General features: G+C 59.1%; 1 protein-coding gene across 1 annotated transcript; it reads right to left on the bottom strand.

Moving 5' to 3' along the window:
• Positions 1-10,403: 10,403 nt before the first annotated feature.
• FSCN1 (fascin actin-bundling protein 1) lies at positions 10,404-20,446 on the bottom strand. The gene is made up of 5 exons (XM_059154817.1): positions 19,475-20,446; positions 12,743-12,899; positions 12,534-12,655; positions 12,168-12,335; positions 10,404-11,730 (listed from the first exon to the last, which is right to left on the bottom strand). The coding sequence occupies exons 1-5, from the start codon at positions 20,304-20,306 to the stop codon at positions 11,528-11,530; spliced, it is 1,482 nt and encodes a 493-aa protein (XP_059010800.1). The 5' UTR covers positions 20,307-20,446; the 3' UTR covers positions 10,404-11,527.
• Positions 20,447-21,472: the final 1,026 nt, after the last annotated feature.

Below are 21,472 nucleotides of genomic sequence, written 5' to 3'. Positions count from 1 at the left end.
CTGTCTGTGAAGTGACTGTCTAGGTGCCTGTGTTCCAGAGGACCCCAGGCTTCTTGAGAAATAGCCTGCACTAGTTAGAGTTCAGGGGAGAGGGGACCTTAGTACTCCGACCAGCCAGCAAATGGCTGCAAGATGTGAAGATAGGAGACCCACGGAGACTAGCCAGTCACAGGGACAAGGCAGGAATCCCAGAGGCAGCCTGGCACCTTTCCCTCTCTGGGCCACAGTGCTTGCTCCCCCAAGCCAGAGACTGCCCAGCGACAGTCCTGTTCTACTTGCCTTAAACTGGAGAGAGGAATCTAGTATTTGCACTTAGCAAAAGATTTTAAAACTTAAAAAAAAAGTGTGCATGACCTGTCACTTTGTATAAAAATAGCAAAAATGATTAGTTTATTAAATTTTTTTTCTGTACCTTCTGGTAGTAAAAATACATCAAAATAATTCTGTTTAAACTACTGTGTGTAAAAAGCCTGTATCATATGTAACTTGGACTTTTTGTAAATAAATGTTTGTGCACTACACTCCCTCTGGTTTCATCTGTCCACACGGCACTACCAGGCAGGCCTTGCCACCCCCACGAAGTTACAGGGGCTGCACACACGGGCGACAGATTCCCAGGGAGTGATTGGGCCTATGAAGCCTCCACTCCCCAGGACCGGCTGTCGGCTGCTGCCGGAGAGCTGCAGGGAGAAGTGAGACCCCCATCTCCCCTCCCCTGAAGGAAGATCCGGTGATGTCTCGTGCCGACCCTGCTTGGGTGGCTTTTTGTTGTTGTTTCTTGGCACAGAATCCCCTTCCAGAAAAAGAGATTCTACACTTTTCAAAACGGGACTTATTTTTCTCCCTTTGCAATCACAGAGTGCCCTCTGGGTCTGATGGGTTCTCTTTGTGCCATCCTGATGGAAAATCTGGGGGCTTCGCACTTCCTGCCACCCTCTTGGTTGTTTAACCCTCTTGGATGTTTCAAAGGATGTATTTTCCAGGAGCAGAGTTGTGCATAGAAGGGACAGGGAGGGGTGTGTATTTCTATGGCTTCTGCAAGATTCCTCGCCAGATTTCCTTGACTAAACAGTGTCAACCCACCCGCCCTGGGCTGTGTCCTCACCTTTTGCTGGCATATCTTTGTCACCACGGTCCCTCGGCTGTCCTAAGACTCGTCTCCTGGAATCCGACCTCATGGGGACACTAGAATGGACACATTTTCCTTTAGAGGGAACTGCTGTTTAGGTCAGGTGCCTTTGTAATTGTCCTGCCCAAACTCACTTTTCCATCCTTAAAGTGATGTATATACGTACACGTTGGCCAATTATACATGTTTTAAAACAGAAAAAATTTGAAGATACAGAAAACCGTCAATTCAAAAGTGCTTTGTTACCCAAAGGTAACTACTGATTTTATATATATATATATAAAATATATATATAAATATATGTTTTTGTTTTTGTCTTTTTAATTTGACCGAGATCACAGAGAAGCAGGCAGAGAGGAGGAAGCAGGCTCCCCGTGGAGCAGAAAGCCCGATGCGGGGCCTGATCCCAGGACCCTGAAATCATGACCCAAGCCGAAGGCAGAGGCTTTAACCCACTGAGCCACCCAGGCACCCCTATAATATATATATATATATATATTTTTTTTTTAAGATTTATTAGAATGGGGGAGTGGCGAGGGGGCAGAGAGACGATCTCAAGCGGACCCCATTGATTGCAGAGCCCGATGCAGGCCTCAATCTCATGACCCTGAGATCATGACCTGAGCCGAAGTCAAGAGTTGAATGCTTAACCCACTGAGCCACCCAGGCGCCCCTACTGATAATATTTTTTTGATGCATTTCCTTTTAGGTTGTCCTGCTCTGTGGTATATATAATGTCTCCCCAACCAGTAAACCAGACGCACAGGTTTGTACCCTATTGTGGGCTTTAGCAAGGTATGAGCAATTGTTTCCAAAATACAATTAGCTCCTCCTTCTAGAGCCTTCTTGCCTCAGGCTTGTAAGCTTTCTGTTTGGACTTCTTAATCACCTTCTACAGGCTGGCCCACAGCTGCCCCTGTCTTGCCAGTTGTTCTTTGTTCTCATGACCCCTAGGGGTACACACACACACCCCCAAAGCCCCAGCTCTGGGTCTTCCCTTCGAGGATTTAGTCGGAAGTGACTCCTCTCCTTGCTTCCTCCCCCTTCATCAGTACGTCTTGGCAAAGACAGCCCAGAACTGATCACCAGCTTGACTTTGCCCTAGACGATGCCAGTTAAGACCCTCACTATAGGGGCATGGAGCCAGCACAGGCTGTCACCAGGGTCACCAGGATCACTGGGACCTGCCTCTTCCCTAAGTGGGGGTGGTGCACCGGGCCCGAGGCCATCCTGTGGCTCCTGCAGGTGCAGCACTATGGGGCCCCAGGGAAGGTCACTGAAGCCAGCTGCTTGAAGCAAAGCGGGGATAATTACAGCACCTTTTCATCAGGCTAAGAGAATTCGAGAAAGCCAGAAAAGAGCTTGAAGTCTCTCACGTGATAAGAGTTGTTGGGTTCCCTTGCTGGCTGCCCTTTGGCATCCACTCCCAGAAGCTGTCCCAGGTTCAGACCCAGGCCCATCCCCTGGGCAGCTGCCCCTCACCACCCCACAGGTCCAGTCCCCCCAACCCACGTGCCCCACGCAGCCATGTGTGTGCACCCAGTGGGAGCTGCCCGGGCTGGACTCACCACTCCATGGCGCAACAAGAGGCCTCTGGGCACGGAACATGGTAGGGGTGGCCCAAGCACTGGGAAGGCAGAGATTGGGGCCCCAGCCTAGCTCCTTGTCCTGTTCCAGGGCTGGACCGCTTGCAGGCTGCAGGGCCAGTGATGCTGGTGGTTCCCAGGAATCTGCATTTCAACAGCTCATCAGTGTAGGGATCACTGCAGATCCTTGGCGGAGTCCTGGGGCAGGAGGTTTGGGAGGAGGAGGGATGCCTCCAGGTGGGAGCCCGGCGGGCGGGAGCACATCTGGGAGGGTTCCGGAGAGACCCAGGGGAGCTGGCGGCAGCGGGGACTTGCCAGGAGAGGAGGACCACGCTGCCACTCAGTGCCGGCAAGGGCAGCAGGTGGAGCAGCAGGCCGGGGCCCAAGGGCAGAGGCCATGACTTCGATCCCGATGGGTGTGTTTGTCCAAGAGGTGTGCCACGGCAGACCCAGCCCTGAAGGCCTGGGGATGGCACAGCGAGCCAGGCTGGGACCCCAAGAGCAGCCAGGGCAGCAGGGGAAAACTGTGGGCTTGGGAGAGCTGGTTCCCCCACAGGAGGACCTGGTGCTGGGCTGCAGTGCCCACCTGCAGGCATTCTCGGAGCTTCCCCGGAACCTTGTCTCGGGCCCTCCGGTTCCTCTGGGTGCCTGGGAGCAGCACCCTGTGTCCTTCCCCTCCTCCAGCGCCACCTGCCCCCTGCTTCTCTGGCCTCCCATCTCCTGCTGAATAAGACCACAGCCCACGGGGCACCTGCGTGGCTCAGGCGGTTGAGCACCTGCCTTCAGCTCAGGTCATGATCCCAGGATAGAGACCCGCATTTGTCTCCCTGCTCAGCAGGGAGCCTGCTTCTCCCTCTCCCTCTCTCAAATAAATAAATGCCACCTTTAAAGGGGGGGAGCACAGCCCCCAGCGGCAGCTTGGGAAGCCCAGAGATGCTGATTCGGACAGCGCTGCAGGTTCATGGGCTCAGCCAGTCCACTCCGCTCTCAGCTGGGGTTCAGCTGAGACTGCAGCCCCCAGATGGCCTCCGCAAGGGCTGCTCTGCCCTGGCCTCCCATCGCTCCTGGGCCGAGCTCCCCTTCTGCAGTGCCCTAAGTGGGCACAGCAGCCATCCGCGTGCATCCTTCCCGGCCAGACCCAGCCACAGGACCACCCAGATTGGGGGAGTCCCTTGCCTCCCGAGCAGAAACGGGACCCCAAACCACCACTCCCAGTTTGAGCAGCGTTCATGGCCTGGGGGGGGGGGGGTACACCTGTACCCAGGACGTCACCACAAGGAGACCAGGGCCGCAGCTGTCCAAAGGGACTCTCGGTGTCTCCTTTCTCTCCCCCACGTCTTGTTCTCCCTCTCTCTCTCTCTCTTTCCTCATTTCTATCCAGATTGAGGCCACTTAACCAAAAAATACCCATGATAGAAAACCAGAAAAACCGAACTGGAACAGAAGCAAAGCAACAGTATTAAAAGAGCACAGCGCAGGAAGTGGGGCTCTGAAGCCAGGTGGCCTGGCCCCCTTCCTGGCCACTCACATGGAGAAGCACATGAGTTGTAAAGGTCACCGTGGCCATGGGGCGAACACGTGCCCATAGCTCCAAAGAAGACAGCTCCGCAGGCAGCACACGTCTCCCTGACCTGCTGGAGGCCCAGGAGGGCCAGCCCCAGGCCCTGATCGGCTTCAGGGGGGGCCCCCCCACTGGGGCTCTGGGGAGGCCTGGGCCTGGGCACCAAGTGGGCGACCCGGATGGCTCCCCACAGGGCGCCCTCACCTGCTCAGCCTCAGACCTCTGGCGACTCTGACGCCACCTCCCCCACAGACAGCTCCTTTCTCTTGCCTCTGATGGGGAACAAGAAAGGAGGCCTGGAACATTCTGGAGGCCAGGAACACTGAAGAACGTGCAGGCACACAGTTCCTGCCCAGCAGTGCTGTTCCCCGGCTGTGAGCACGGCCCAGGCCTCTGGGCCTCTCCTCCCGAGAACACTGTCCACCAGGCCTGCCTCCCCAAAGGACCGAGAGCACCATTCTGCTCGGCTCTGCATCTCTGGCACCCGGTTGGGGCCCGGAGTGCTCAGGAAATAGTTGTTGGAAGGCGGTCTGCAGGACACTCAGCGAGCTACTGCAGGCGAAGACACAGTGTGACCTGTGGAACCACACAGATGTCAGCTTAATTGTGTTTGGAATCCAAAAATGTGAGCGACTGCTTTCTCCACCTGCGTCCTGGGCGGCAAGTCCCCTGCTTGCTGGAGCCTCAGTTTCCCCATCTGTAAAAGGGAAGGGTTGGGCTGGGTAGCCTGAGTGATAGAAGCCTGGCAGAGACTGGGGACCTCCCTACGTGGAGGAGACAGACCTGAAAACTTGGGGACGCCGAGGACCCACGGGGCAGAGGCGTGAAGGAGGAGGAAGCAGCCAGACAGGCCACTCGGGGTCTGCAAACGGGGACCTTGTGGGGAGGACCTGGGGCCAGGTGCGGAGCAGCTGGTCACAGCATGGGCCACTGTGGAGCCCCTCTAGGCCCCCCTGCAGCTGCAGGGAGCAGGGGCCAGCTCTTGGAGGAGACTCTATCTGGGGCCCTGGGAGATGCGGCGGCTTTCATAGACATCCCCCCAAGTCTGCCAGCCCTGCTCCGGGGTAGGAGGACGCCAAGTGGCAGGGGAAAGAGGTGAGAGGCTCCGCCCAGCTTAGGTGCTCCCCATTAGCACAGACTCAGCCACAGGTGACCCTTGCACTCCTGACCGATGCAGCACCCTCGATCTCACCTCAGCCTGGCAAGAAGCTTCCAGAACGATTCCATCCAGGAGGGGGAGAACGTAAAGACATACTCATCCACAGCTGGGCGGGGGTGGGAGGGTCTTTGGGGAGGCAGTCCGGCCGCCTCTATCCAAACCTCGAGTGACTTAAGAATTGCCCTTCCTGGGCGCCTGGGTGGCTCAGTGGGTTGAGCCACTGCCTTCGGCTCAGGTCATGATCTCAGGGTCCTGGGATCGAGTCCCGCATCGGGCTCTCTGCTCGGCAGAGAGCCTGCTTTCCTCTCTCTCTATCTCTCTCTGCCTGCCTCTCTGCCTACTTCTGATCTCTCTCTGTCAAAAAAAAAAAAAAAAAAAAAAAAAAAGAATTGCCCTTCCTTGAGCACCTGGGTGGCTCAGTGGTTAAGTGTCTGCCTTCGGCTCAGGTCATGATCCCAGGGTCCTGGGATCGAGCCCGGCATCATGCTCCCTGCTCAGCCGGGAGCCTGCTTCTCCCTCTTCCACTCCCCCTGCTTGTGTTCCCTCTCTTGGTGTCTTTGTCAAATAAATAAATAAAATCTTTTAAAAAGGGGGGGGGGGGCACCTGGGTGGCTCAGTGGGTTAAGCCTCTGCCTTCGGCTCAGGTCATGATCCCAGGGTCCAAGGATGGAGCCCCACATCGGGCTCTCTGCTCAGCGGGGAGCCTGCTTCCTCCTCTCTCTCTGCCTGCCTCTCCACCTACTTGTGATCTCTGCCTGTCAAATAAATAAATAAAATCTTTAAAAAATAATAATAATAATTGCCCTTCCAGATATTTCCCCAAGAGCCTCATCAAGTGTCTCCTGCCCACTGTTGTTCTATTCAGCAGCACACGCCGCTCAGAACGAGGGAGAACGGGCGGGAGTGTCCGTGACTGGGGCACTGACTAGATCCGATGGCCAAGGACAGAGTGGCCCTCGAGAAGCCGGACCAAGGTGTCTGCCCGTGCAGGTAAGGAAAACACACGTGTCGGGTGACAGCTGAAGGGAGGGGGTCATGGAAGCCCACAAACCCGAGTGTGCAACAAAGCAGACTACAACCCCCGCTCACTGTTGCTGGGGGTGTAGAGCAGTGCAGCCACTGTGCAAAACAGGGTAGGGAGGGTGCTTGAAAAAATGAAACTAGAACGACCGTAAGAAGCAGCAAAGCCACTCTGGGTGTAAACCCAAAAGAACAGAAAACAGGGACTCAAGAGATTTGTACCCGTGTTCTAAGCGGCGGCATTCACAAGAACCAAAAGCAATCCGGTGTCGGTCTGGGGAGCGGCACATGCATCCGTGTGTCCCTCGGAACACGAGTCAGCCAGAACAAGGAATAGAGCTCCGACCCACGCCACGACACGGGTGAACCTCACAGACGCAGGGCCAAGTCACACGAGTGGTCACAGAAGGACAGATGCCTTGTGCACCCCCGGCTCACGTTCCCTTCGCCACCCCTCCCCTGACCCCGCCCCCGTTTCCTGGGGTCACCACCCAAGTAAGCCACTTGGCCTTGAATGTGCGTGTCTGTCTGTTTCAGGGGAACCAGTCATAGGAGGATGAGTGTCCGCGTGCTTGTCCAGAAGGGTTACGTTTATATCTAAATCCCAGCTGTACCCCGAGCTGGGAGCAACTTACTTAACCTCCCTGAACCTCAATTTCTGCAGCAGTGAGTCGCAGGACACGCTCCCCTGCGGGGCTGGGATGTGGGTGGTAGGAGTCATGGGCCGGGTGCCTCAACATTGCAAGTTTTTTCCCAGCCCTGAAGGCGGGAGTCCCAAAGTGGGGAGGGGGTGGGCAGTCTTCGCGGCCTCGGTCCGCGGCCTCCCGCACAATCACCCCGAGAGGTGCTGGGGTTCTGACCTCCGCACACGAATCCCAATTGGGGACCCAATTCAGCGCATCCCAGGGACTGAGCAAGTGAATGAAGGGTAAGTACCCAGCACCTAGCAAGGGCTGTATATGAATGCTTTCCCATAAATAAGTAAGATTTTCCAGAAGACTAAAAGACTGCCATCAGTGTTACTCTGGGGGTTGCTGGGATCCTCCGACGCCAGACTCCGTGCTTTCATTACCTTAATTCTTTTTTTTTTTTTTTTTAATATTTTATTTATTATTTTGGCAGACAGAGACAGATCACAAGTAGGCAGAGAGGCAAGCAGAAGGGAAGGAAGGAAGCAGGCTCCCCGCTGAGCAGAGAGCCTGATGCAGGGCTCGATCCGAGGACCCCGAGATCATGACCCGAGCCGAAGGCAGAGGCTTAACCCACTGAGCAACCCAGGTGCCCTGTTTCATTACCTTAATTCCTAAGCTAACAGCAATGATGACACAGTAACCCTCTCAGAGCACTTACCCGTGCCTGACACCAGTGGGAGGTGCCTAGAAGGTGGGTCTCCTCTTCCGTCCTGGGGGGTCAGATCCTTTCCCCGCATCTGTGCAGCTTTTGTCTCCATTATTCACCCCTCCTGGAGGATCAGTCCTCCTCCCGGTTAAGCCCAGGGTCCCCAGGACGGGGCTTGGGCCTCAGGGCAAATGCTCTACCCGACCCACCCCGTCTCTTCCCCTGCCAGGTGTGTCTTGGGGAGGCGGGCTTCTCCAGGCCGCCTTCTGCCTGAGGAAACCTGTTCCCTTCTTTTGCTGTCCCAGGGTTCTCGTCCAACTGGGCAGTCTTGCCCTGGGGACCATTTGCCCATTGCTCAAATGGGGGAAACTGAGGACAGGTGGTCCCCAGAGAGTCAAGCTTCCTCTGCAGCCTCACCTACAGTATGCTACAGTGTGAGGTCATTGGAAGTCACTTATCATCCCTCCCAATTCTGGAAGAGGCAGCTCTGACCCTCGAGGAAGTGAGGCCCAGCCAGGTCTGGGGTGGCCTCCACTGAGGTCTCCCCAGAAATAAACAGGGGAGGAGCCTGAGCTGGGGAGGGGACCTACTTGGCAGGGGTGTCCCAGGGAGACACCCTTGGGAAGCTCAGAGGCCTTCCCCACCAGAGGGACAGCTCCACGGTCCCCGGCAGGGGCTTGGGGTTCCATCACAACAAGGGTCCTACAGGGCCACACCTGTGGGAACCCCAGCAGACAGGAGTGGGGAGCCCTAGGGGTGAGGCCCAGGGATGGCCTGTGCCCTCTGGCTACATGGCTGTTTCCAGCCTGTCTGAAGCTGCTTGGCCCGCAGCCTCTTTCTGCCCCTGACAGGGACAGACACGTTGGGAGGAAGAGTGCTTGTCTCTCTTCTTTTTCTTCCTTTTTTTCAATTTCATGGAACATTTTTCCTTCAATCATGATCTTTGGGGCTCACAACTAACTGTGACTTGGAACTCGGCTCCACTGCCCCTGCCCAGGCTCGCTGGGCATCTGCTGGTCTCAGTTTCCCCATCTGTGCAATGGAAGGCTGAACTTTTGCTCACCCTCCATGGCAGGCTTGGAGGAGACCCACCTTCACAGCTGGAGGCAAGGAAGACCTGCCAGTCTGGGTCTGGGCAAATGGAGGGGAGTGGGCACCCCGGTGGAGGCAACCAGCTTCGTTTGCTCAAACCAAGTCTCCAACCACCATCCAAGGAGGCTCTGTCCCATCTCTCCCGTAGGGCCTTTGCTTATGCTGTTCCCTCTACCCAGACTGACCTTCCCATCCCTTGTACTGTCCTCTTTCCCTGGTTGTGATCAGCTCCCCAAGTACACTGTAGCCAGCAGCCCCCCCAGAAAGCTCAGCCACGTAGCAGGGGCCCATTTTTGCAGAACAAATGGAATCCACAACTTACGCGTAGCTCGCCTGGCTCAGACCAGGCTTGGATTCGGCCAGGGGACCCCGGGGTCATTCCAGGGCAGTTCTTTCCTGCCCTCCCAGGCATCGCAGGAAACCATGTCCAGCGGCCCACCTGCCCCCCTGCTACCCCTTTCAGTGTGCCTCCCCCCTTCCACCACGGTCTGGAAGGTCTTGGCTCCGACCAATTCATCTGTTCCTTCCACATCACCGAGACTTCTCTGGCTTCCAGCCTGGCTTTAACAGGGGTGGGGGATTGGTCGCCAGGACCCCACTGGAGCCCCAACAGCCTTTTGTGGCGCCATCTGCCCTTGTCGATCTCGAGACTCCCGCCTCCAGGGACCACCAACCACAGCACAGGCATCCTGGTTTCGTCACCAGCAGCCAATCAGCAGTTTCCCTGACCACTGGGGCAGCAAGGCGGGAGCAAAAGAGCCGCACCCCAGGATGTCCTCAATCGTCCTCAGTCACCATCTGCTTATCGCTATACCCGCCAGGCCTTGCCACTCTGAACCTCGGTCTCCTCCTCTATAAGGTGGAAGAGTGCTAACCCCTCCGGCAGCTCTGGCTTAATGAGATCCTGCAGTCCCTGGAGGGCTGGCCACATGGAGGTCTGCCAGATGGGGACGGGCCCCCCCAGCTCCCAGGGCTGAGGCCAGGGGTCCTGCTTTGAAGGAGCTTAGCCCATCCAGCAGACCCCTTCCAGGATCTGCACCGTTCTCTGTGCCGTCCTCAGGGGATTCCTTGGACCACGCAATCCCAGCTCCTGGGGAACCTGAGCCTCGTGTTTGGGGGTGTGCTTGGGGTCTCTTGCAATGTGTGAAGAGAGCCCCATCAAGGTGCATCCGTGGAGGCAGGAGGAGGAAGCTGGATCTGTGCCATCATGCTACCTCGCTCTCTACCTCCTATGCACACAATCATGCAGTGCACGGGCCCAGCCCAAGTGCATGCCTGTTTCCAGGCCTCCAGATAGATATTGGAGAAGGGAAGTTGTGGGACCAGATTCAGCCACCTGAATGGGAGTGGGAGATCCCACCATGCCCTTGGGACACTGGCGGCCCCAGGCTGGTCTCTGGGGTCAGAGTCCACCCCTAGCAGAGGCCTCCTCCACTCCAAGAGATGTCCCGGCAGCTCAGAGCATCCACAGGACCCTCGACCCATACCCCTGCATCCCCAAGACATACACAGGCCAGCTGAGGGCTGCACACTCGCATTATTTTATTTTGCTTTTCCAGTCTGAAGCTACTATCATGGGCATTTAGTTATACAAATGACACTTACAAAAAATAAAAGACCAAGTCACCCAGAGTGAGATGCATGGCAGAGATGAACTGGTCGAGGGGAGCAGGGCTGGCAGGGGCAGGGCTGGGAGCCAGGGGCCTGGAGCCTCCCCGTGGGGCTCCCGGTGGAGGGCGACGCCCAGCTTCATCCCACCCCGAGACCCGAGGAGTCCAGTCGGACAGGGAGCACCGATCACACCGGGGGCTCTGGCTGAGGCGGTGAGGGGCTCAGCACCAACCAGATGGGGACACAAGCCTGGGCAGGCAGGAGGGAGGGGGTGCCACCAAGGGCCCCCGAGGAGGTGGGGACAGGTTCTAGATTCAGGAAAGCACCGTGCGCCCCCACAGCTAGCAGATAAGGAGGGCACCGATGCCCAGAGATGCGGTTTCAAGATTCCCCCATAAGACCCCCTTGAAGATCACTCGGGGCTGCCACCAGGCTGGCCTGCATACCTCCAGCAATAATGCCTCGTTTAAAAAAAAAAAAAAAAAAATACTGATTTGGTCATTTTCTGCTTCCAGTCAGGCCAGGACGGGGTGTGCGGTGGGCAGGCCCACTGGGTGCAGAGGGGCGAGCTGCGGGTACATGCCAGTGTCACCCCTCCCCTTCCTGCAGTCTTCCCCTGACGCAGGGGCGGTGCGCCGGGCTGGGGGCAGGCACCCAGTTCCGGGGAAGTGGGGCGGGCAGAGGCTTTTGGGAGGGGGCAGGAATTTCCAGTTACCCCAGCAGGCCCAGGGGCCCGGGAAGGCCTCCGAGCTCCCCCACTCTCCTCGGCCACTTTGGGGAAGTAAGGCTCAGAGTCATCTGAGGTCAGAAGAAAGGGCTGCCAGCCTCGCCCATAGCAGAGAAGAGAGGGCAGAGGGGTCTGAGATCCCTCCAAGGACCAGGCACGGGGCAACAGGTTGGGGGGGCACCGTTTTCTCTGGGTTTCCAGTTTGAAAGGCAAGGGGCTCGCCACCACGCCAGAGCCCGCCTGGAGAAGAGAGTTATTAGCAGAAGGGTCTGGGCAGGGCAGGGACAGGACGCTGGGTGGCGGGCTAGTACTCCCAGAGGGTGGCTGGCTCGATGGTCTCGGCGCAGGCCTTCAGGACCCCCGCGTGGTCCCCCTTCAGGTAGCGCCCGCCCACCTTGATGGCCACCTTGTTGTAGTCACAGAATTCGAAGAAGAAGTCCACGGGGGTGTCGCTGCTGCTGGTGACCGACGAGTCACTGCCCACTGTCCAGTACTTGCCTGTGGAGTCTGGGGGAGCGAGACCCATCAGGCCTCTCCCTTGGCCAGCTCCCCACCCTGCCATCATGGGCCTCTGGAGTTGGGGTGCATTCTGTGGGATGCCCACCCACGCCTCCCACCCCTGCTGGAGGGAGGTCTGAGTCTTTTCCCCCCACCAGGACTTTAAGTCCCATAACTCAGGTGTGGGACACCTTCCCTGTCCACCGTTCCCAGAATCCTCTTTCCCTCTCTGCCCTCCTCCCCCTACACAAGAGTGTGTAGGTGTGGGTTCTCCCTCCTATACAAGAGAAGAGAAGAAGGGGCCTGGTGGCCACAGGATGTTTGTCCCCAGAGCCAAGTCACAGGGTGGCCAGGCTGAGCCCCAATGTGGGACAAGGGCGCTTCAATCCCTGTGTGGCCACGTGAGCCCCCGCGCCCCCCTGGAACTACCACCCCTCAGAACCTACCTTTGATGTTGTAGGCACCGTCATTGAACTCCAGCTGGAAGACATCATAGCTGGAGCGGTTGGCATCCAGGGTGCCCGTGACCTTGCGGCAGCCGATGAAGCCATGCTCCCCACGGAACACAATGATGGGACGGTTGATGAGCTTCATGAGGAAGAGCTCCGAGTCCCCTGTCCCAGGAAAGGGGAAGGGTGGTGAGTGGGATGATCCAGGCGCGGCTCAGAGAGGGTGAGCAGGGAGTCTGGGGTCGCCCAGCATGTCAGCCCTGGGGTGGCGGGGGCGTGGGGAGGGGGCGGTTTGGTGAGCGGCGATGAGGTGGGCAGAACCCCCAGAGAACCTGGGACGGGGGTGCACCCACAGGTGGCTACCTGCTGTCTCCACCGAGGCAGCCAGCTGCCCGTTCTTCTTGGCTGTCACGAACTTGCCATTGGACGCACGCAGTGTGATCCGCCGATCACGCCACTCGATGTCAAAATAGCAGCTGGCGTTCCTGGGGGTGGCAAGATGGGTCAGGCGGGGCTGCCCCCGGTCCCCCGACCCCCGGGAAGGGCCAGCCTGGGCGTGGTGGGACACTCACTTGGTGGAGGCTGTGGACTGCACGCCCCCAGTGGCCGTCAGCGTCCAGTACTTGCCCGTGTGGGTGCGGAAGGCGCACTTTTTGGTGTCACGGTCAATCTCCAGCTGGAAGGTCTCTTGGTCGGTCTCCTCGTCCTGATTGGCTGACAGATCCATACCTGCGGGGAGAACTTCCGACTGGCACGGGGACCCCCACCCCACCCCGAACCACAGCCCTGCCCTCACACATCACCTCGGCCTCCACATCAGGGGGCAAGACCCGGGACCCCAGGCGGCCGACTCCACCCGCCCTCAACATCATTTTCTCCGATGCTAGAACACCTTCCAACAAACTGTCTGTGCAAAGACCTTCTAGAACCAATCGGGAGAATCTTAATGTGGCCCGGGATTAAATACTAAGGATTAATTATTGTTAATCATATACTAGTTATGTAAGAAAATGGCCTCATCTTTCAGAGACCCACAAATATCTCGCGATGAAATGCCTTGATGTCAGGGATTTGCTTTAAATACAATCAAAACCAGGGACTACAGGGACAGATGGAGCTAGACGGCAGAATACCGCGTTTGGGGGAAATCGATAGATTATATCCTTCCTGCGCCCATATGTGTGTAAAAGTTAGGAATGAAACGTAATACCACACACTCGTTTCAGAAAATTTATAAAACTCATAAATGCATAAAAAGGGAGTCACACAGGGGCACCGGGGTGGCTCAGCAGTTTAAGCGCCAGACTCTTGATTTTGGCTCAGTTCATAATCTCGAGAGTCATGAGATCAAGTCCCGGGTCTCCGCATTGAGCTTGGAGTCTGCTTGAGATTCTCTCTCCTCTCCCTCTGCCCGGCCTGGCCTTGCTCTCTCTCTCTCGGGGGCGGGGGAGTCACACATACCCCCATGCCCACCGCACCCGCACCCCCAGAACACACTGCAAATAGGAGGTGGACACACCCTCCTCGCCATTTCCCCGGTGCAGACACACGTATTTTCACTACCACGCGTGCCACAGATCTCGAGTTGCAAATGATCTAGGCAACACTGCTCACACACATTTCCCTGTCCCTAAATCACCTGATGTGACAGAGGGGGCTTCCGCGCTTCCGTGCGCTGCTGCCCAGCGGCTGATCTCTGGGGCCCCACCTGTGTAGTGAACCTCTTCCAGCTAACAACCTGGAAATAGGCTATTTCGTTCCAGCAGAACAAATTCACATTCCCCAAACGCCTGGGTTCTAAGAACCACAACAGCAGGGACGTCCGCCCACTCTGCTGGACATCCAGTCTTGGGGCTCGAAAGTGGGTCACCATTTGCGTCTGGACACCTTTAGGAAGATGGGATCACAGTGGGAGGTGGCAGGCGGCCCTTCAGAGAAACAGATGGAAGCTGGCGGATGGGGGAGCCCCGGTTCCCTGCCCAGAACCCACATGTAGTTCTCCACCAAGTGGAGGATCTAAGGGTATGAGCCTGTCTTTTTTTTTTTTTTTTTTTTTTTTAAGATTTTATTTATTTATTTGACAGAGAGAGATCACAGTAGACAGAGAGGCAGGCAGAGAGAGAGAGAGGGAAGCAGGCTCCCTGCTGAGCAGAGAGCCCGATGCGGGACTCGATCCCAGGACCCTGAGATCATGACCTGAGCGGAAGGCAGCGGCTTAACCCACTGAGCCACCCAGGTGCCCGGGTATGAGCCTGTCTTAACCCCCATCAGCACCAGGGGGTGGAGACCTTCACCTCCACTTCAAGGAGGAGAATGAGCCAGAGGTGCTATGTCCTTGCCCAAGGTCACCCAGAGAGAAACTAGTAAGTGCTGGTAAGCCTCCGGAGGGGACGTGGGCAAACTCCGGCCTCCACCTCCGTGTTCTCTCTATGGACTGGCAGACCCAGGGTCCTGAATAGCTCCTCTCAAAACCCCTTGGGCTCAAGCCTCCAGGCCTGCTGGGCCCTCTTAGCCCTGATCTCAAGGATCTGCTGACTGCTAGGAGGCAGGCGGTGACCCAGACCCACCATCACACCCCCAGAGACGATGAAGGTCAACAGGGACTGGGCCCCCTGGGTAGCCGAGCCACCAAGAATAAATAGGACCATCCTGGGCGCCTGGGTGGCTCAGTGGGTTAAGCCTCTGCCTTCAGCTCAGGTCATGATCTCAGGGTCCTGGGATCGAGTCCCACATTGGGCTCTCTGCTTGGCGGGGAGCCTGCTTCCTCCTCTCTCTTTCTGCCTGCCTCTCTGCCTACTTGTGGTCTCGCTCTGTCAAATAAATAAAATCTTAAAAAAAAAAAAAAGAATAGGACCATCCTAAGGCCACTCTGGGGAGCACAACGTGAGGCCAGAGTCCCCAAAAGCTGGTGGACATGCCCCACTCTATAAGCCAGCCCACCCCAGCCCCTGGTACCACCTGCCCAATGTGGGGTGTTGCTGGCTGACCAGAAGGAGGGGAGAGACAGGATTACGTCCTCCTCAGGCGTAATCCAGCAGCAGACAGGACAGAAGGGGATCTCCAGAAAACAGGGCAAAAGAGGCAGGAGGAAAGGGACCTAGATTAGAAGTCCAACCTCTAGCCAGAGGTTACGCAGGAGTCAGGAGGCTCCTTCTCAGGGAGACTTAGCCAGGGGCAGCCCTGTGCTCCAAAAAATCCATACTGACCTACTCTTCCCACATTAAAACAAAGGGAGGATCCACCCAAGGGCCACACAGCCGAGGCCATCTGCTGGGCTGCTCAGACCCCATGTGCTGCCCGTATCCAGTCCTGGACGTGGTCTGATGGAACGACTTGGGCCAGCCAGGGTGCCGCCCAAAGTAGGCACCCAAAGTGCCTTCCCCTCACTCAGCCTGTCTCCCTGTCTATTGAAAGGGTCTGTCCACTCTGCCAGGAGGGTGGAAGGATTCAGGGCCCTAGTATCAAGCTGACACCAGGTCTTCGGACCCCAACAGGAAGAAGTACGGCAGCGGGGGTGGGAGTGGGGGGTGTCTCCTCTTCCCAACATCCTGCAGGGCCCTTCCTGGCTCCAAGGCCCTGCCCAGACGGGAAAGGCCCCACTTGGCCTTGGAGTCTCTAATTAGAGCTGGGTTACTATGGGAACAGGGTTTTCTTTGGGATTTTTCTTTTCATCAGCTGCAACAGCGGCACTGAGTCACAGGCCCGTAGGAGCCCCGGAGAGGCAGATGCGGGGCTGGGAGAAGCTCATCTCCTGCCTCCCCCAACCCCAACATCCCCCGCCCTGCCTGTCCCTCTGCCTCATGGCTTTTCCTGTCCCAAGCCTCTGAGCTATTCCCTATGGTGGCTCAGACAGGACATTCCATCCCCCTCAGCCTTGGCAGTTCCCAAATTACCCTGGCTGGTCCAAAAGAGGCAACCCCCACCACCCCATTCAGTTTAGGGGAAGGAGCCTGGAAGCTTCTGTGGCCTCCCCTCCCCCTGCCCTCTTTCTACTACGTGACCACCTCAGATCCATCCTCCAACCTTGCCCAAGGATGACCTCAAATGCCCTGGCTCTTAGGGAGAGCTCTTACACATCCTGCAAAGCCCAGCCTGACCAGCCCTTTTCTCAGGCGACCAGCCAAGCCTGGCCTCTGAGTGCCTCTGAGTGGCTGGGACAGTGCGCAACCTGAGCATGGACCCCCAGGGCCAGGAGGCTGAGACCAAGTGGGAAATGTGGGCCTGACGTCCAGGGCGGGTAAGACTTCCAAGGAGTACTGGGGGCGGAAGACACCCCACCTCGCTGGAAAGTGCCATTCACCCAGCCACCCTGCCATCCTTCATCCCTGCCCAAGCCAGGGCCCTCACCAGTGACGTGGTCACAGCCACCCCATTTCTGAGGCCCTGGGATGGACGGATTCCACCCACCTAGCACATCAGTCTCCGGACACCGGGACCCCGCTCCCTGGTGGCTGAGATGACCCCCTTCCCAGAAACAAACCCTGGCTCAGAGAATGAGCTCACGCCAGCCCTTTATAGATGGGGAAACTGAGGCCAGAGAGCAGGTTGCAGTGTCAGCAGGGAGCACCGCACCCCCGCCAGGCAGGCCTGTGCAAGCCTGTGGGCATGATTCACATCCCCCCGCCAGCTAAGCCCAGGAGCCTCCTCCTCCCTGGCTGGCTTTTCCCAACATGTGTCAGAAATACAGACACCGCCTCCTCTGCCACGCAGGCCTGTCCAAAATGGCCTCTGAGACACGCCCCCAACCACACAGCAGCTTCCATCCCACCGGGAAGCCTTGGGGTCAGTTAACATGAGAACAAGAGGAGGACCCCTAGATCCAAGGCCCAAAGAGTCCCAATCTCAGCCCCCAAAGACTCCTCCCCCAGTTCTTCGTACCTTTAAACTCAGAGATGAGCCAACACTTCTGGCTCAATTTCAGACTCACCCCTGCCCCATCAGCCTGAATCACACAGTGACACTTCCAGCAAGTGCTAATAAAGAGGAGAGGGCATCTGCCCAGACTCGCTCTGCTCTTCCCCTCAAGAGGAAGTCATGAGATCCCTGACCCTCAGGGCCATGTCCACCCGCTCCTCCTCGTCTTCCCCAAGGAAGGCACTGGGTGCAGCCCAGCAAGGAAGCGGCCTCCCTGCAGGGGTGAGTGCCCACCGTGGGTCCTGTGGCCCCACCTGCGGTTCCAGTCCCACCTACCAACCTCACAGGCTCTTACTCAGCCATAATGGGCTTTCTGCTCCTCCGTGCCTCAGGGCCTTTACACAAGCTGTGTCTTTTTTGCCTGCAACCCTGTTCCACATGCCTGATACATGCCACCTTGTATCCAGGGTCCTCTTCGGAAGTGTCTCCCCCACCCCGCAGTCTAATCTGAGATCTTGATGTACCTTCTGGACACCTAGGCCTCTGCGTGACATCTCTGGGATGCTGATCATGTCCCAAGAAGAATATCAGCTACAAAAGGGAAGGGTCCGGGCACATATACTCATTCGTTCACCAATGACCATGTCTCACCTGGTAGGAGAGGCTCAAGTTTTGCTGAACAGGTGAGGAGTCCTGCCCCACCTACACTGTGGGGGGAGGGGGGAGGCCACTGTGCCCTGGAGGCTGGGAGGCCTGGTGGTGGTGGTGGGGGGGGTGTCAGGAAAGAGCCTATTCTGTAATCAAACAGACCCAGTTCTTCGAGTTGCTTACTTGCTGTGTGACCTTGAGCAAATGGCTTCACCTCTCTGAGGCAAACAGGCTCATCCAATGGAGACAATACTGCCCAAATCAATCAGCAAACTGAGGCACAAAACAGCCATTACCCCATCAGACCGGACCCCAGTGCCAGGGGGCTGTAAGCCCCAGCTCCACAAGACCCCGCCCACGGTCAGGAGAGTGGCCTTCAGGATGAAGGCAGGGAAGTCCACTCCACCGAGAGCACGACACTGATTGGGCTCCCATCCAGCCATCTCCAGAGGCTGGGGCCCAACTTCCCATTCAGCAGAGCAGGACCCCCACAGGTCTCTCCAGCAGGGCCTCCGGCTGCAAAGAATCAACTGGCTTCCTTGCCAAAGGAGGAACAAGGGCGCCAGAAGGAAGAGAATCCGCCCAGGGGGAGACTCTAAGAAGGGAAAGAGAGGGGCTCACTTCTGGCGCGCAGGCCGGTAGGAAATGGCCAGGCCAGCGGGAGGCCCGGGAAAGGACCAAGCGAGTTGCAGTCAATTGTTCCGGACGGGACACTTGGGGTTGGGTTCACTCGAGGGAAGGGGCTTCCCGAGGGAGCCGGGCTAGGGTCTCCGGGCTCACGCTCAGTCCGCCCTCCCAACGCCCGCAGGGCAGAGCGCAACAGACCCGAACGAGACTTGCGGGCGCAGGGCGGGGTGCCTGGCAGGGCGCCATCCGCGCCGCGCCGTCCCAGGACCGCCACGCCGTCCCAGGACCGGGGCGCGAGGAGGGAGGCCACCTCCAGGGAAAGCTCCGGACCGGGGCACTAGGCCGGAGACGGCGCGGGGGGTCCTCAGGAGGGGGGACCCGCAGAAAACCGATCCCTTCCCCCGCCCCTCCGCATCTGGTTTTCCCATCTGCAGAGACCGAGCAGGACAAAGGGGGCGAGGGAGGGCCCTCTGGAGGAGCCCGCCCCCCTGCTCACAAAGGCCGCGGCCTCGAGCGCGGGGCAGGCGCGGGAGGAGGGGCTGGGGGGGAAGGGCAGACACTCGGGACGCAGCCCCCCAGCAGAGGCCGACCCCTCGAGGCTGCAAGTGGAGGTACAGAAAGGCCCGGAGGGCTGGAAGGTGGAAGCGCACCCTACGGAGATCAAAGGCTCCCCCACCCCGCAAGCGCTGGGAGGTTCGTGAGGGGTGGGGGTGAGCCCCGCTCGCAGAGCGACCCTCGCCTCCGCCCCTGAGCTACAGGCCGGCTGATTAGGGAGGGGCACAAGGAAAGGGGGGAGGGGCGTTCTCCCCAACCCAGGGCTGGGCCGGGCCATCCGCGGAACCCGCGCGCAAGGGGAGTCCCAGGCGGGGGTTCGGTGGGTGGCACATAGGGCGGCGCCTACGCGGGGACCCAGGGAGCCGAAACCCCAACGCCGGCTAGGAGGGTGCAGCGGCGCCCAAGGATGGGCATGGCCCCACCCCTCGCCCCCTCCTCCGGGCCCGAGCGCACGTCCCGCGACAAGGCGGGGTGGCCAGCGCGCCTAGCGAGGGCGCACCCGGCGTCGCTAGGGACTGTAGCAGCGCCGCGGGTGAGAAAGGGCGGGAGGCCGGAGGTACGGGGGTGGGGTGCGCTTTGTGCACCGACCGGGAGAGGAGGGGGGCGGCGTCCCCACTCACCCTGGCGCGTGGACACGTTCCTCTCGTTGGCCGCCTGCAGCACGACCTGAGCGCAGCTCTGCTCCAGGGCGAAGAGCTCGTCCTTGCCCACCTTGGTGGCCTTGCCCGCCTTGAGCGTGCCGCTGGGGCCCGACGGCGCCAGGTAGCGGCCCTCGCAGTCGCGGAAGGCCACCTTGCCGGAACGGAACTCTAGCGTGTAGCCAGTGGCGGGCTCGGGGCGCGCCACCAGGCGCCCGTCGTGGCGCAGGAAGCGGTGGTCAGCGGTCTGCACGCTGTAGCGCTGGTCCTGGAAGGCCAGCGTGATGAGCGAGTCGACGCCCCAGGGCACGTCGCGGTCCACGGCGATCTCGTCCGCCGGCCGCGCGCTCAGGTGCGCGTAGCGCTTGCGGGTCAGGCTGTAGATGTTGACCTGCGGGTGCATGGCGATGTGCACGCTCCACTTCTCAGCCGGCGACACGGTCTGCGCGAAGCACGACAGGCGGTCCTCGGTGCCGCCGAAGTAGCGCCGGTGCACCTCGGATTGCAGGGACCAGCGGCCGTCGTCGTGCGCCACGATGAGAAAGCGGCAGTCGGGGCCGGGCACTTCGCGCTCGCAGGTCACATTGCCGTCCTTGTCCGCCGCCAGGTAGCGGCCCAGGTGGCTGCGCAGGCACACAGCCGCGCTGCCCGCCTCGTCGGGCGGCTGCTCCAGCGTCCAGATCTGCTTCTTCTTCAGGCTGCTGGCCGACGCGTTCACCTTGAACCCGAACGCCTCTGCCGTCAGGTACTTGTTGCCGCAGTTGATGAGGCCGAACTGGATCTGCACGGCCTCAGCAGTGCCGTTGGCGGTCATGGTGGCGGCGAGCGGGAGGGCCCCGGCGCGGCCCGGGAGGTCGGTGGCGGGTCCCCGCGGCGGCGCCCTGCTCCTTTGTTCGAGACCGCGGCCCGGCGCGCACCCTCCGCAGCGCTCCACAAAGCCGGCCCGCGGCGCGCGGGCCCCTTTCTAGGCGCGGTGACGTCAGCGTCGCGGGGCCCCGCCCCCGCCCCGCCCCGGGGCTCGGCAGGGGAGGGGGCTCAGGGAGCGCGCGGCGCGGGGACTCAAGGGGCGCGGATGGCTGCTGGGCTCTCCGCGTTCCCCTAGTTCTGCACGGCCGCCCTCTGAAGCGCCCCCAGCTCGCGCCCCCCAGTGCCAGGGTCCCACCCCCGCAGCGCCGCAGCCTGAGGACCCACCCGGAGCTCGGGACCGGTCGGAGTCCTCCCCGTTCTAAGCCTAGCGGGGAGGAAGGGTTTGAGGCTGTGACAGAGACCGCAGAGACCGCAGAACATATCTGTACTGGGTGGGGGCGGACCGGAGGCTGCTCGGAGGAGGTGGCCTTAGAAGCAGAGCTTTAAAGCAGGGAGGGTGCACTCACCCCCGCGGCGCAGGGGCGGGTGAGCCAAAGAGGCATGGGGCGGGACAGGAGCTGGGGGAAGGGCCCACAGACCCCAACTCACCCAACTCAGGCCTTGTAAGACACTTCCCTGCAGGCCACCCAGACCCTGCCCTCAGACCAAGCACTCCGCCATGCTGGCCCAAAATAGTTCTTCAAGGTAGTGGCAGAGACAAGGGACTGCTGTTCCCATTCTGGGGTTGCAGAAGACTCAGGGTTCTGGCGGTGGGGTGGGCTGCTCAGAGGTGGGACCCTCTCCTGGCCCCACAGTCTGAAGGGCATGGGCGGGCTGGGGGCTCCAGGACCAGTGTGCCCTTCAATGTATACCCCCAGGCTCCCACTTTCTAGGTGGCTGAACTGGTGGAAGCCCTCCTCCTTCAGGACCCCAACTCCCTCGAAGGGGACACTCCCCGCAGGCCCTTCACCGCCACCCTGCCACGTCCTCCCCCTTCTAGGAACACTTCCCTTTTCTAAGGCCAGGACTTTTGCTGGGACATTCCCCACATGCCAAGCAAGCTCGTGGAATGCCAGCATGACCACAAGCTGCCCACAAGGTCTTGGGGCCAAAGGCATGGAGCCCTGAACTGGC

The sequence above is a fragment of the Mustela lutreola genome, chromosome 17 (genome assembly GCF_030435805.1).
Source record: "Mustela lutreola isolate mMusLut2 chromosome 17, mMusLut2.pri, whole genome shotgun sequence".
Lineage (NCBI taxonomy): Eukaryota > Metazoa > Chordata > Mammalia > Carnivora > Mustelidae > Mustela > Mustela lutreola.
The sequence above is the reverse complement of the archived record's forward strand: the minus strand, read 5'-3'. Positions and strand labels throughout refer to the sequence as shown.

Bases quoted from the DNA above. Each gene is read 5' to 3' on its own strand.
- FSCN1 (XM_059154817.1), bottom strand. From the start codon at position 20,306: ATGACCGCCAACGGCACTGCTGAGGCCGTGCAGATCCAGTTCGGCCTC. The intron at 12,656-12,742 runs GTGAGTGTCCCA...TGCCACCCCCAG, and splicing joins CAGTCCACAGCCTCCACCAA to GAACGCCAGCTGCTATTTTG. The intron at 11,731-12,167 runs GTAGGTTCTGAG...TCGCTCCCCCAG, and splicing joins CGGTGCCTACAACATCAAAG to ACTCCACAGGCAAGTACTGG.